The sequence below is a fragment of the Melanerpes formicivorus genome, unplaced genomic scaffold (assembly GCF_026170545.1).
Source record: "Melanerpes formicivorus ecotype bairdi unplaced genomic scaffold, bMelFor1.0.p_v2 SCAF_19, whole genome shotgun sequence".
In the NCBI taxonomy this organism is placed as follows: domain Eukaryota; kingdom Metazoa; phylum Chordata; class Aves; order Piciformes; family Picidae; genus Melanerpes; species Melanerpes formicivorus.
The window spans coordinates 9,207,939-9,224,107 of NW_027142371.1; the positions used below are offsets into that span (position 1 = coordinate 9,207,939).

The following is a 16,169-nucleotide window of genomic DNA, read 5'->3' on the forward strand; positions in this document are numbered from 1 at the left end:
TATGCTTGAGGAACATTTGCTATTTGTTTTAATTTCCTTTGCAAGGTCTAATTCAGCTTTACTGTTGGCACATTTCCCTTTATGCCTACACTTCCTAATGTCTAAGATGTAGTTTTATTTGATTGATATTTTTTTCCCATTCCTTCTACTCCCTTTGCTTGTTCCTAATATCCACTTTGAAGTGGTTTTTCACCGAGTTAGTTCTGGATCCCTTCCTTGCAGAGTTTTATCCCTCTGTGTACAAGTCACAAATAATTTTTATAACCTCTGCTTGAAATCCAAGTCTGCCCAACATTCAAACCTTTTTCAGCTGAAAAGAAAAACAACCAGGAATCAAAATATGTTAATTGTTGATGTGTACCAACTTCCAGTACATAAGGCTTCCTGTGGGGTGTTTGCCATCACTCTGTATGAGATAGTCCAATCAGTTTTCCTCACAGATGCATACATCCAGAGCTAAAAGATTGTGAGGAGCCCACTGACGGCAGGAGAAATTCTTCTCAAGCTACAGCCGTGACAGCAGTGCCAAGAGAAGGCTGGAATGTCATTAGCTGAAACTGTTCTCACTGAATAATAATAATAAAATTGTTACAGTAGATTAAAAATTAGCATGAAGAAATGGAGTACATGCATACATACATATTTAAAGCTTTTGTCAGGCAGCCAAAATGAAAACAGATTTCACCAGACCACGAAAAATAAAATGCATGTGTTAGTCCTTGTATGACTAGAGCTTATTCCCTTGCTAAATTCCAAGTTTTGGGTCTCTCCCACTGAGGCAGAAGGGCTGCTCAAGAAAACTCCCCAAATGTCTTACAATAGCAAAGGACTTCCCCCCCCCCCCCCCCCCCCCCCCCTTATTTCTCACTGTAAGAGTTTGCCCAGGGGGGTTAGATAAAATGGGGTAACATTTCCAGAAAATGTGGTGGTGATTATAGTCACTGTTCCTACTGTATGTGTAAGTACCACTTGCTTTGGGGGGCATTTTTTGAGAGTTGAATCTAGGGAGTCTCCCAATGCCCAGCATGCAGCAGCTGCCCTGGCCATGCTGGATAGTGGTCACAGCTGTTTTCACAAGGGACATGTTGGATATGCCTTCAGGTGCAGACCTGGAATGAGATGCACAGGAGGAAGCCTAAACCCCAACTTGTGCCACACTGGCCCCACGTAGGGGGCAGTCAGGCTGGCCTGATAGAGTAAAGAAGAAGGAATTTCAGTTCAGGATATTAAAAAGTCAAACCATATATTGTCATTTGCAATGGCTTGTTTAGGGGAGGTGGAGGGCAGGGGTGCAAAAAAAAACCAAAAAGCTAGGTGAGGTCTTTTGGGAAACAAGAAATTCACTGGAAGTAAAGGAAATAAGGGGAAGGTGTGGAGAGATTCAGAATTGAAAAGAATAAAAAAGAGAGAGAGAGAAGCCATCAAACCAAAATGGTTATGCTACAGTGTTTTGCTTTAATCCAAACTTCTGCCTTTTGTGGATGCTCCACAGCAGTAAGGAGCAAGTTAATTGGAAATGCTATGGAAATGTTAGGGTTTCTTTGTACCAAGCTATTTTGTCACGTTTCCTCACCAAGGAAAAGCAAGGGCTCGGGCACAGCGCCTTCGAGAGGCCCCAGGGACAGGTTTGGAGACAGAGCAGTTGCCAGCACCCACAGGCCCGCACCTGGCTCTCCTTACGGGCAACCAACATAGGGCACTAAAGCCCTCCACACTGCCTTTCTGAGGCCAGGAGCGGTAGAAGGAGGGAGTCGGTCAGCCCTAAGGCAGTTTTTTCAGTTTTGGGGTTGGATGGTGGGGTGTTGCTAACCCCCCGGCCCCAGGAGGGCCGGAACGTTGGTGCGGCGGCCGGCGGGCCTGGTCGGAGCGAGGCGACGGGCTGGGCGGAAGGCACTGAGCGATGCACAACGCGGAAGTGAGCCGGGCTGCTGCTGAGGCGGCAGTCGGATCCGGGGGGGATGGATGGGGCAGGCGGCCGGGGGGCCCCGGCGCCGGGAGCCTGCGCCCAGGCCCTGTGAGCGGCTAGCGGGGGGCGGCCGCCGTCTGTGCCCCCGGGCCCCGGGCTGAGCTAGGGCCGAGGGCCCGGCAGCGAGGCGCTGAGCGGGCCCCGGGGCGGGGGGCCCCGGGGCAGTAAGCCATGGCCACCCGGCGTCTAACGGACGCGTTCTTGTTGTTGCGGAACAACGCGGTGCAGAGCCGGCAGCTGCTGGCCGAGCAAGTGAGTAGTTACGGCTCCTCCAGCCCTCTGAGTTCACGTAGCATGGCTGCTGCGGTGAGTCTCCTCCCTTCATCCTACTGTACCTGAATGCGCCTAGGGCTGCCAGGCAGCTGTGCTGTGTGCCCCGCTCCTCCCGTCCAGCCTTCCCCGACCTCCCTTCTCACCCACCCCGGTCTCCTTCGCTTCCTCTCTTAATCCCCTCCTCAAACCCCCACCTTCCTCTGTACTTGCCCCTCTTTCCCACCCTTGTTGATCCCTTTTCCCTACTATTTCACGTAAAATGAATAGAAGAGATCTGTCTTTGTGCTGATCACACCTCTATTCACTTCGTGAATAATAAGTAGAATTATCGTTCTAAAAACTTTGTTTGCATTGACATGAGGGTTTTTTGATCATTGCACTTTTTGATGGGACCTTTGCCCAAAGGAAGAAATCTCAGGTTATTTCACAGAGCAGAACTCTTCTATTCGCTTAAGTGTGGGCATTGTTAAATATACTAGTGTAGATTATCCCCATTGCTTGAATTTTTCCCTGACTTGCTCTAATGTCCACTGCCCATTTTTGTCCCAAATACAAATAATACTAAAAGTAATCTGTGAGAGAGGGCAGTCAGTAGATTCTAGTGTGAAGTCCTTATTACAGAAGCTTCACAAAAGCCATTTGTTCAGTGGCAATTTGTGGCTTTTTCCAAGTTTTGATCTAGTGAGGCTGATGGACTGCTTGCAGATCAGTTCTGTTGGGGATTTTACACTTCAAATGTATAATTTTTTAATGAGTCAGTATCTGCTGGTAGTCTCATCACTCCAAATTGCTTCCAGGCAATGCATTTTTGTTAGGAAAAGCAGTACTCCTTGCAAATTTTATTTCAACTGATGAGTTGGTATTAAATGGTCTTTGTTCACTGTGAACTTCATTACACCTATGTCTGAGAAGTTATGTATTAAATTGCATTTGCAGAGCAGGAAATGTCAATTGTAATGTGTGTTAGACGTGTTTAATTTGGCACTGTGTTTGGTTCTTGTTAACAGATTTCTTTGCCAATATCAATATCACTTTTGGATCCTTTGATTTTTTGCAAATACCACGTAGAAAAGTTAGTGATAGTTTAAAATTGCATACAGACTGAGTAGTGAAGCTACACTTTTTCTTAATGGTGAGTGCAATAACTCTTAGCACTTGCTTAGAATGTTTATTCACAATGTTTGATGTAAACTGAAGCAGTTGTCTAGGATGCTCAATCAAATGCAGTCGAAGCTAACAGTGATTGGAAATTGCCACTCTTGTGCAGTAGATAAAGTTTGGCAATGGCTCAGTCTTGATTCTAGAGCAGTGTTGAGAGCAGAGCTGCTGCAGGCCAGCAAGGCTGTCTTACAGATTCTAGCTCCTGTTACTTTGGCTTCCCTTAGTTCACTCTCCAGGCCTCTCCTGAAGAAACCTTTTAATATGAGAGCTCTGCGTCAAAAATTGCATTCTGTGCTGAAAGTCAACCACTCCTTACACTCAGAGAGTCAAAGAAACATTCTTAACAGTATAGTTCTATTCAAAAACTTGGTATAAGATAAAAGAGATTAGGTGAAGCTTGCTGTTCTGTTAAACCACAAGCATTTTGTCCTTGGTTTAGATCTGATACGCTTGCTTTGTGCAGTCTTCTAGTGAAATACCCTATTGGTCACTCACGCTGCAGCAGAAAGACTGATGGATAGAGAAGGTGTGGATGTGTTGCCTTTTTCAGATGTGTGTAGGATTAACGTTACTTGAAACAACAGCATAACTGAAGTTTATACCTAAGTGAGCATATACTACATTGGCTTTTGCTTTTTGTCTCTTGCTGTCTGTTTTATCCTGTGACAACTGGGGTGCTTGTCAATAAATGTGTTTAAAAAGCTTCTATGTGCCTCCTCCAATCATCATGAAACCTTCTAACTCACCAGTGGATGTTGAATACTGCAGTCAAATTGCTCTTGCTGCTACACTCAATGTATTCTTCTTTCAGTTTTTCTACCTGAAATTTGACTAACTGAATTTCACTGCAGTTACTGTGGAAAACAAATCAAGCTCTTCAATTGCTCTCTTTACGTTCTTTGTTTACCAAGCAACTGAAGTTTGTGCATCGAGCAAAATGCTGACAAAATTACAGTGTCGTGATGAATTTATGGCATAGTCATCTTATAAAAGCCAATTTGTTTTGTTCTTGGTAAACCATCATGCTTAAAAAATAAATCAGTATTTTTCTCAACTGACCATACCCTGTATCTGTCCTATGTCTTTTTTCCCTTTTTGTTTTTTTTTTGCTGTCTCTAACTGGATGGGGCTGATGGGATCCACAAATCACTTCAGGAGCTGGATGAGGTATTGTCTTTCACGTTTTATTCAGCCATGGTGCATCAAGGATACATACATTGTTGAGCTAAAAATGTTCCTTTCTTTATTCTGCTAGTTTACTAGGTTTCATTAGGTAAGGTGAGGTGGACAAAGGTGCATAGAGAAGACAAGCATTTTTTGATGTAATATTCCATTATTAATACATCTATAAACTAGTCTGACTTACTGTATACAAATGAGATACACTGATTTGTACAATGAAGCTATTAATTATCTTTTTATGCTATGCATGAACTGTGCAAAATAAGAAAAACAATAAGGAAAATAAGAAATCTGGGTGAATATAAATCCCAGATTCGCTGCTCCTGAGTTACTTGAATTATAACTACTAGTTGTGATAAAGGGTTTCCTTTATTCCTTCCCTATCTCAAATCTCCCTGTGGATCCGTGGAAAGCTGGCACGTTGTCTTTTTAACTCTCTCACAATCTCTGGAATTTTCTGAAGAAGTATTCTACCCATTTTCCTACAAGCTTCTTTTCCTCAAACTGTACAGCTGAAACAGCAAGCATGTACCATTGTGACATAGTGAAGTGTGGGTTGGTCCCTGCCTTGGCTGCTTTCTATTTTGTTTAGTACTTTTAATTTCCATTAAGTCATTTACCAATTTAAGACGCGTGCTAGTTCCCAAGAGTGTTTTTTCTTCAGCTGCCTACTAGATGGGGGTCTGACTAAATAAAATTGTTTGAGAACAGCCAGGGATACTAATTTTATTTCTTGGAAATACAATAAACCTTTTGTTATTTGGAAAGTTATCCCAAATGAGATTTTCAGACTTGCCCATTTCAGTATATATATTGTGCTACACCATGGGTTAGGGATGCCTTGGCCATGAATTATTGTCTAATATGAAATGTACTAACATGGGAATTCTTGAAAAGCTGCAAGGAATGTAAGAGTAACTTACATCTTTCAGATCCTGTAGGAATTTTGATGTAGGCTAGTAGCATGTAGGAACAAACCAGATGTGGAGCTGGATCATACCTGCATCGTGCACCAACACGTTTTGTTTAGGTTGATTTTTGTGGGAAGGTGCACATGCATTTATTTGGATCTACTTTGCATAAAATTAATGTGCTGCCTTTTCTTGTCTTCTGTAGCTTGCTGATGATCGTATGGCACTGGTGTCAGGCATAAGTTTGGATCCTGAAGCAGCAATTGGAGTAACAAAACGCTTACCTCCCAAATGGGTTGATGGAGCAGATGAAGTAAGTTGCGTGGCAAATCCAGCACAGTTTGATTTATCATCTAGGGACTTGCTCGTGCTGTCAGTTACTTCTGAATGCAGGGAATTTTATGATAGAAATAGTCTTAGAAGAAAGATTAAAATGTGTGTTTACTAAATTGTCATCATTGTTTAGAGGCGAGCTGCAACTTACCTTAATGGATGTATTGCAAGTGAATGGACATTATCTAGGGCCAGATATTCCAGGAGGTTGTTTGCATTGTCAGTGGAAGCCCAGTACACTGAGACCATTAGGATAGACATGATACAGTGTTTAGACTTCAGACTGCAAGAAAGTCCTAAAGGTCCTAACAAAGAAAAGCTGGTAGTGGCTCATTTGGTAGCGCATAAAACCCTTAATGGGAAGGTTGTGAGTTCAAGCCTGCAGTGGGCAGTAGTGTCCTCCCTACTCTAGTCATGAGGTTTGTGGTGACAGGTTGGACTCGATGATCTTTGCGGTCTCTTCCAACCTTAGTGATACTGAATACTGAAACGTGTCTCAGTTTGAAACTTAGAACTTAGAAATCAGTACTTCAGTAGACTTTTTGTTTGAACCTGTTGAAGGATCGAGTAGGGTAGACCCTAAAATGGTAGAGGTTAGCAGTTTATTATTTACAAAGTCTTAGTGTCTTCTAGTAGGAGAATTTTTCCTCTCTGTGCAGTACTGATGCCTTATAACTTACAGAAATCTTTGAGCTAATGCATGGAAATGATTCTGGGAGTATCTAATTAAAACCCATTCCCAGTATTTGGAGTGTGGAGCTATTTCTGACTCCCAGAAGTCGTTATTTTTTGAAATGTACTCTCATAACACATTGTCTCATCAGTTTGTGCATACAGAACCCATTGTGCAGAAAGGTGATCAGTTGCCTTTTTACTACTAGCATTTGTCAGAACCTTTTCCCCTGAAACATTAGTCACTTCCCTTTCTTCATTATTGTGTTTTCTGGTTTAGATTCAATATGATATTACCAGGGCTAAACAGAAGATGAAAGAATTAGCCAGTCTTCATGATAAACATCTAAACAGACCAACACTGGATGACAGCAGTGAAGAAGAACGGGCAATAGAAATAACAACCCAGGAGATCACACAGGTAGAGGCTGTTTTCAGTCCTGAACCTACAGTTTGACATATCTGTAGTGCAGCATGAAGCAGTTGTTTCCTTCTGGGTAAAGCACTTATTCTATAATCAGTATTAGAGTGAGCCAGATTCCCTGGCCTTTGTGCTTGGTACTGTACTCAACTGACTCAGTCAACTTCTCAATAGTTTACTTAACTTCCCTATTCTTTTACTTCCCTGTTTGCTTTTGTGCTTGGAATAGGATTGGGAGACTTAATTAAATCACATTTACAGATACTTTGGAGAAATACATATATATATTCTAGGGCTTCCAATCCAAGCAGTTGCAATGAAGCAAATGTCTTTGGTCAGAAGTAGCTGTGTTACTCTGCTACCCTGTAAGCTTAAGGTTGTTTGTTCATCTAAGTTCTGTCTCTCTACCTTTTTACACATGGCACTGGTCAATGAGAAGTTAACTTCAGAAATCTAGAAATCCCAATATTAGTCTTCCACTTGGAGCTTTTGAAATGTAATATCTAAAATGTGTTGCTGTATGTTTTCTACTAATGGAATTGTTTTCTCAGTTGTTTCACAGATGTCAAAGAGCAGTCCAGGTCTTGCAGAGCAGGTCACGTAGTTGCACAGAGCAAGAAGCACGTGTTCTCAGGAATGTAGTGTCTTCCTTAGCACAGTCCCTTCAGGAGCTATCCACCAACTTTAGGCATGCACAGTCTGACTATCTGAAACGTAAGCATAAGAGATACAGTAATACATGGGCACTTCCTGTGGAAACTACTAATTAAGTTGTGCTTATTTTCTTGGTTGGGAAAACTGAAGCACAGAAGGGTGAAGTGGTGATGCACACAGGACTACCAGAGAGTATTAGACTGGAGGTTAGAATTTGGGAATTTCTAATTCACAGACCATGTTCAAACTGCTTTATTCTACCTCTCTTTCATATTGCTAAAGGAGAAATTTTATTGTTAAGTGTCAACAAAACCATCCATATTTCTAATGCATCATTGCTTCTCAAATTCTGGCCTGCAAAGTCATTTCAGTTATACTAGTGAAGCAGCCATTGATCTTCAGACATGATACCTGCTGTAGGTTGGTAGTCTGTGATAGATAAAGCTTCAAAGGTAGTCTGTGATCAGTGTCTGCATCCATAAACAGGATGTGGACTATCCTCTGTTTAAAACTAGAATTGTGTGCAGTTCAATTTTCAGATAAGTAAGCTTATTTTAGTCTTGGAAGAAGCTCACAAAAACTTGATCTTCAAATTTAATGCTGATATTTCCTCCTCCTGTGGTATGAATGGCACAGGTGGAACTTAAGGTCACAATTCAGACAAGGGATGTTCCTGAAAGAATTGGCTAGAAAATAGCCTAGAGTGATCACACATTCAAGGCTCTTAACTTGACTAATTTTAACTTCATGGAACATAATCACTTAAAATCAGTGATTCAATTGGAGTCTTGCCAGTGTGGTTGAATTTATGATGCTTTGTTAAACAGTAAGCCTGTAGGACAGTTAAAATTTAGATACCGCTGTTTATGTCACTTACTAGCCAGGATTTATTTCTTGGGCTTTTCAGTCTGGTGCTTCCTCTTACTCTGACTTTTAATGTATGTAAATATTATGCTCATAGTTTATCTTTCACAGGCATGAAGAATAGAGAAGAAAGATCCAAACACTTCTTTGACACCTCAGTCCCGCTGATGGATGATGGAGAGGATGATACACTTTATGACAGGGTAAGTTACAATATTGTGCAAATCCAATGCAAAAAGTTTTTAATGTACTTTTAATTCTAGTATGGAAGCATCAAAATGCTATGCCCTGAATAGCAGGCTACATGGACATTCTATTTCTGCAGATTTCTGTGATGCAGTCTCCTAATCAGTATTATTGTTGTGACGTTAAGATGATTGTGCCATCAGCTTCAGTGTTGCTACATGAGGGAACTCAGTTTGACTACTGAATTCTCCTTACCTGACTGACAGGGACAAGGAGGTCTGCAAGTAGCACAGTGTTCTTTGTCATACCACTTTTCTGGGCAGATGTAAGAGTAATTGTTATAAATCTGTGATTCTGAGTTTGAGTGCAAGGTTGACACTCTTTAAAGTGAAGTTCAAAGTGTAACTGAAGATTTTCTGTATTGTAGACTTGCAAATTCTTAGGGTTGGAAGGGACCTCAAGGATCATCTAGTAATGATATTGTTTTTTGCACAGTTAAGTTGTTATGTTGTAGGGCTGTACCAGACCCACTTTGTTTTCCTTTGAGGAGTTTGGGGATACTGCATTTCTGAGTAATGGTGGGATCTGTTATATTGTGCCCTGCATAATAGTGCTGCAGAACACTTAAATGTAATCTTCAATGTTTAACACAAAACTGACCAAAAAATCAAGACAGTTTTTCAGCTCATCTTGTGTTTAAGAGGTTATTCACTTATCTCTAAATAAGAGTGATGGGGAAAGGATAGTGGTAGTTGTGAATATCCTTGGGAGACTAAAACAGTAAGGTCTCTGTATCTTTAGTTTTTTTAATAATTAGAATTGCTGCTGTGTGTTTACAGATTGACATTATGGGACTCCATGTAACGCTGATCAATCAGTAGATACTCCATAACTACTAGACATTTGCATGTATTGCTTGTGGACACCAATGAAAACATTGCCTTAGAACAGATCTTATTTTAAAAGTTCTTTGTGGTTTGGGCAGGATGCAAGACTGACATTTTGTCTGCTCTGACTGTAAATAGCTGTCCAGGTTATTTTAGTGCCCCTGAAACTGGTTTTAATATACAATAGTTTTTTTTTCTTAGATACTAAGGAAATGCTAAAAGGTTGTTTTGTTATGAATTCTTAGAATCCTCATTATCTGTACTGTTTCCATGCTGTTAATATTATATCAACATCTAAATCTCTTATTTCAACAGGGTTTTACAGATGACCAGCTAGCATTGGTGGAGCAAAACACGTTAATGGTGGAAGAGCGGGAACGTGAAATCCGTCAGATTGTACAGTCAATCTCCGATCTCAATGAAATATTTAGGGACCTGGGAGCAATGATAGTAGAACAGGTATATTGATATCACAGGGCTAGTAAGAAATAGGAGACCCCACGTTGTGTTAATGCTTCCAGACCCTTCCCTTCCCCTTGTAACATCCTGTTTTCAAGTTCCTGACCTACCTCTTCAGGCTCAGGTTTCCTTTGTTTGAAATCTGCCAGAAAATGGGTTAATGAAAATTAATTAATAAAAATCAATTGGTTGTGGCTGTTAGGGACAAAAAAAAAAACAAACCCAAACCACTCCACACAAATAAATAGAATGTCTAAGTTCTGTTGGTTATTTCTCCCAGAGGTGCAGTTTAGGTTAAATCTGTCAGCCTGATATGGAAGTCAGGTGATTTTTAAGGAATGTGATGTGAGATGGTGGCAGAGCTGCCAGTTAGGCATTGAGCAAGGAGGTCCTTTACTGAAGTCCCAGATAGTTCTTCTGTAGAAGATCATAGTTTACATAGCTCATTAGCTGTTTCCTGTGAACATTATTAATTGCTCTGTTGCTCATAATAATTGCTGTATGAAGTTCATCTAGGTTCAATTCAGTGCTCATTCTCTGCATTTTATTTAGGGAACAGTTCTAGATAGAATTGACTACCATGTTGAACAATCATGTATGAAAACTGAAGAGGGTCTAAAGCAACTACATAAGGTAAGCTGCTTTGCATATCTATTAATCTTTTATATTTTAATGGACATCAAGTTAGTAATTTTTCAATTGGACATCATCCCATCTAGAAATGATTGTGTATAGAATAAAATGTCCAACTGTACTGTAGTAGGAACTAGCCATACAATGTCTGGTAATGTCATGATTGATGCCTACTGTTAATTCCTTAGATAATTTTCTGGGCATTGAAGCCAAGTGCTTTGATCTTTATGTTGTTGACCTGGTGGGACTTATTTGCAATTCCTTTTCTTTTGGCAACTCCAGCATTTGTGCAATAGGACCAGTTATTTGGTACCTCAGCAAAGATCTCAGTCATTTGATATGTCCTGGTTTGAAAACATCTCAACAGCATGAGCAGAGAGAACAGTTTGTAATGTTTTACTCTCTGATGCCTTTTGGAAGTTAGGTCCAAACTTGAGCTTTTAATGTGAAGCTTTTACTATGAACATCTGAAAAGTTTGAACTGGCAGCAGAATACAGAGTTTTGTGGTTGTTTGGTTTTGTTGGCTTTTTTGTTTTGATTTTAAGCTAAGTTCTGACTTGTCAGTTCAGTCCTTCCATTGCTGGAAATAAAGTAGAATGAGAGATCTGAAAAAAAGGCTTTCTTTTGGAAACTGCACACTCCTTTGTATTGTGGTGGACTTCTGGTATATAGATGGCAAAAAGTGCCCTTTGAGGAAGAACAAAATACATTGCTTATTGGTTTATTCTTCTTATACATAAAAGCAAATTGGAGGTCACTAAAATCAGGCACCAACCATTGGTGAACAAGGCTTACAGTGATTTCAAGCACTTAGCAGAAGCTGAACTGGAAATAAATGAATTGGTTGGAATCAGTGCTATTGCTAGGCTAGTAGTAGTTAATGAATTGTCAGCACATCCCTGCTTGACTAGGCCATGGATTTTTGGTGCAACATATACCTGTTTTCAGTACAGCAGAGGAATTCTTTCACCTGTTATGTAAGACATGCAAACAGGTCCAAATAGTAATAACAAACATGGATACCTTGATGTTTCCAACACTGTTAGTAGCTTTATTCTAATTTAAGACCTAAATGTTGATTTTCTGTTTTAATTGGCTTCATTATTGCAAAGTACTGAGAGAGCACTTTCACAGAAATTACATTAATTCACTGCAGAAGTCTGCTGATATGAATCACTAGTTACCAATTCTGGCTTCACATGAAAATTGCAATCAGTTGTGATGCTTTGTCAGGCTTTGATACCCAAAGCCTAATTAAGTAAATAATCAGTGGTTGCATGTTACATAGTTTCAGGTTGAAAACTCCTCTTCAGCAGATCTAATAATAAATAATTACTTACCAGGGACTATAAAGGAGAAGAATAAATCTCTTTTTCCCTTTAAATTTTGAAGGCTTATTAATTTAAGAAGAATTAAATGCAAGTGTTGTTTTGTTTAGCTTCCATTAGCAGACTTTCATTTGGCTTTTGGGGAGTTTTCTCCACGTTGTCTCCTTTCAATTCCCCTGGGAAAAAGAGGAAAGGGATGAGAAAATGTGGTTAGAAGAAAGGAGGAGTGAAGCAGAAAGCTGAGAACCAAATCAAAAAGAAAGCCATCCATTCTAATTGAAATTAAATGAAAATGCACAGCTGAATCAGGTACAACAAAAATGCCTCTTAAAAAAATGAAGTTTTCCTGTGAATTTAATACCCTTCAAATAGAATGCAGGATCAGCAAAATGAGCTAAAATATTTTACCAGCTTTTACAGTTCAGACTTTCACATACCCAACTGGGCCTGATCATAGTTTTCATGGTCTTCCTAATGAAGTATCCCTCTTGTGTAGCTCTTGTGTCCTGTTATACTGAACAAGAGTCTGTACTTTGTAGCTGAGCAGTAACTCTTTCTTTTCTGTTCCTATAGGCAGAGCAATATCAAAAGAAGAATCGGAAGATGCTTGTTATTTTAATTTTGTTTGTTATAGTAATTGTCCTTATTGTTGTTCTTATTGGTGTGAAGTCACACTAGGTTTCAATTCATTTTATCATTTTTGGAGTTCCTGTGAACTTTTTTTTTTTTTCCCCAATGTGAATGGATGGGCCTGCACTCCAGAAAGCTGCCTTTGAATGTATAAGCCCTTGTGGTGCAAAGTCTGTGCAATGTTTCTGTAGAATTCTTCAAAGCACTAGTTTGGTGATCTGTGAGGTGTCTGTAAGGACTACATGGATAACGCCTGGAAATTCGATACTCCCATACAAGTGATTTGTCACTCTGCGCAGAGGTATTTGGAAACACAGTACTTAAAAATAATTACAAAGTTGAAGTTTACCAAGTGAGTACAGTAATTAGTGTGGTACTGCGAACAAAAAATGTGTTGTCTTCTCTCTTAGGTCGCAATTCTTACAAGCTTCACATTTAAACCATGTTGCTGAGACACGGGACTAGATAACATAAAAAGGATCTAGATGTAAAATATGCTGAGGCACAAAAATGTTTGACTTGATCTCATTTTTTTTTCCCCAGATTCAAAAACTCAAAAGAATTGGAGAGACAGCTGAAAAACAAAGCCTTTAACAAGCAGAACGTAATCCAACCCCTGTGATCTTAATTTAGATACTGCACCATTACTAAGAATCAGAGTAGGACCTGATCTTGTAAATAACCAGATTTAATCACTGGCATAATGTAGCACATTTAGTTAATTAAAAAAAATTCTGAGCTTGAGTAGTCATGGGAATGTTTTTCCTCACCAGAATGATCACACAGATTTTTTTTTTTCATGTACAATTTCTTTAAAGTACAGACATTGCATTAAAGCAATGGTGAAGTTAAACCTAAAAAACTGTTGGGGTTTCTTTTTTGGGGGGGTGAGGAGTCTTTTTACTCCATTTGACCTGCTAGAGTGGGTCTCAGATGTTTCATACTTCAGTTGTTGTATAAGCTGTTTCTTTTACAGTGCATCTGTCATATGTGCTCTGGTTTTTGTGTAAGTGACTTCACTACAGTCTACATGACATCCATTTTCCCTAACACAAGGTTATTTGTGTAAATGCCTGCCTGGAAGAGGATGTGTCTTTTACTGACCTTGGGAGTAGTAACATGCAAGTGACATGTTACTAGGCCTTCAGTAGAGCATTAGGGATTTTTTTTTCACTATTTTTTTCAGTGGAAATCTTCACTGTAGATCATAAGAGAAATTAGGGCAACATGGAAGTAATAGAATACTGATGATTTCAACCAGGCCTGAGTGGTGTGCAAATGTAGAGGCCTTGCCTTAATATTTTTAATATGGCTTTTCTGTATGAATTATTTTTTTTCCTCCAGAGGAACTGAAACTTCTTTCTTCATATTGGGACTGACAGAGTGTTCCCCAGAAACTTGCAGAGATGTTCTGCTCAATGCCCTTGAAGTGCAGTTTTGTAAAACCATGATGTTAATGTTGAATATGTTGCCTGCCCTGAGTTTATCTTTACTGTGTACCAAGGAGGACTTAAGATGTGGCTTTAGACTGACTTGGTGCAGGAGCAGACCTGAAAGCAAAGACTACAAAGATGTGAAAGCCTCGGCTTTTTGCACAGCTTATTGTGGAAAAACTTTGTACTGCTCATATTACCTCTAGAGAAAGGGGATGTTGGACTTCCAAAACTGCCAGTTCAAACCCTTCCATTAAATTCATAAAATAAATTGGTAAAAGAAAGAGCCATGCTCGTGGTTGGTTGTGCAGCTCCCCTCTTCTGGTTCTGGATCTTTTCAATGATCGTGAGTAAGACTACTGTCTCCTGGTGTGCTGTCTACATCAGTTGGTGTGAAGCAGCATATTGCTATAATTTAATATACTGTATTTGCAATTTTCTCTCTAACATGAGATAGTGTTATTTATTTCTGTCTTGACTGGTGCTTTGGACATTTTATCATGGCTATTGAATTCAAAGAAGTAATAAAACACTTCCAACCTAATTGGGCAATTCCTTTTATTTTTATTTTTTTAAGGTATTAACTGAAACAGACTTGTGTGGTGTTGATGTGTCTCTGTATTCATCATAATTAAATGAAAGCAGCAGTGACATGAAATATCTTTGGAAACAAGTAACTTTCTGTAGCACAGTGTGACTTGCATTGTCAAGAGTTATTTCCCGTGAGTTATGCCCATGTATCTGAACTCCACTGAAGTAACTGGCTGCATATTTTCTGTTCAAGTACTGCAAAAAGAAATGTAGTTTTAATATGCATTAGACAAGAGGTTAAACTCAGATGTCAACTATCCTGTGTAACTTGAGCTGGAATGTATTGAAGCTGGCTATACAGAGGAGAAAAAATCATGACAGGCTTCTAAATCATTGCAGGTGTCTAATAGCTATGAGCAGCTAAATCAAATCCTCATGCTGTGCTTTGTAAGAATATCTCTACAGGGTATGTTACAGATAGGCTAATATCTGTGCCATTGGGCAATGAAAGTCCAAAAAGCCACTGCAACTGAGGAGTAACTTGGCTTTAAGAGTGGCTGCTGCCTGTTCAGGTATTAAAAGAGCAAGAGCTGCCTGAACCTACTGACTGTGCTGCTGTCCAGCCCTGTAATCATCTCTGTAGGCTGCTGCAGAGAAATGGGTACACTTTGTTCTGCAGATTCTGGCCTCTTCCTGGTTGCTGGATTCTTCTTCTTGGCTTGTATTGAACCTCTGATTGCTTACAAAAGAACAGAACATCATTGCTAGAGCATCTCCCAAGAATCCGTGGCTCCTCACCTGGTGGGAATGACCTATAAAGCTGTTGACTTGTACAGAATTTCTCCAATAAAATGCATCCAACTGTGCAAAAATAAGCTGCTGCCCTTGTTAACAAAAGATATGTGGAAATGACAGTATTACAAACACTATGCCAGGAGATTTATTTCTACTGCAAGCCTCTAGAAACGGGGGGGAAAACTAAAATGGGATAATTGGTTTCTTGCTTGGTGCTTTTGGGAATGTGCTAAAAATGTGAACGAATATAATTGAGGCAATTTTCACCGAGACTGCCTGGATTGTATTGGTTTAAGGTTTGCTTTGATGGAATGCTTACCACAACACAAAGGAATCTTGCCTCCGTTGCTTAAATCCTTGGAAACCTTGCTTTCGGCACAGTCTTGTAAAGCGTTAAGTTTGGGGATAGGTGACAGTGAAATTAATTTTGTTGGGGAAAAAAATGTTTGTTTTGAGATAAATATGCCCCAAACCCAACAGGTAAAATCTATTTAAGGAGGGAATCCATTATGATTATGCATAGTCATTTGATGGATTATGTAAGATTGTTTTAGTGGCCAAACTCCAGTTATTGATCAGCTACAATTATTTACGGAGTGGCCATGGAAGTCTGGTCCATGCTGCAGCTTCCACAGTGGCTCACATAAGTAGAAAGGTTTGCAGCTATTGTTAGAAGAATGTAAGGAGGCAGTTTCTGTACTGTAGATTAGGGGTTGGTTTATTTATAAGTATTTTTGCTATTTTTTTTTTCTCCACTCAGTGTGTTACCTTGACTAGCACCCTCCTCTGCTGTCCTTTAATGAAAGAAGGCTCAAGTTTTAGATTATGTGGATTTGGGGGTAGCACTGA

General features: G+C 39.8%; 1 protein-coding gene across 2 annotated transcripts; it reads left to right on the forward strand.

Moving 5' to 3' along the window:
* Nucleotides 1-1,911: 1,911 nt before the first annotated feature.
* Nucleotides 1,912-14,538, forward strand: STX16 (syntaxin 16). Of its 2 annotated transcripts, none has more exons than XM_068150014.1 (8): nucleotides 1,912-2,272; nucleotides 5,699-5,806; nucleotides 6,779-6,919; nucleotides 7,471-7,633; nucleotides 8,549-8,640; nucleotides 9,826-9,969; nucleotides 10,522-10,602; nucleotides 12,505-14,538. In XM_068150014.1, exons 1-8 carry the CDS (start codon nucleotides 2,138-2,140, stop codon nucleotides 12,607-12,609), a joined length of 969 nt encoding a protein of 322 aa, XP_068006115.1. In that variant the 5' UTR covers nucleotides 1,912-2,137; the 3' UTR covers nucleotides 12,610-14,538. The 2 variants fall into 2 exon arrangements, with proteins under 2 accessions (XP_068006115.1, XP_068006116.1); XM_068150015.1 differs by having other exon boundaries at nucleotides 1,914-2,218.
* The last annotated feature ends 1,631 nt before the right edge of the window (nucleotides 14,539-16,169 follow it).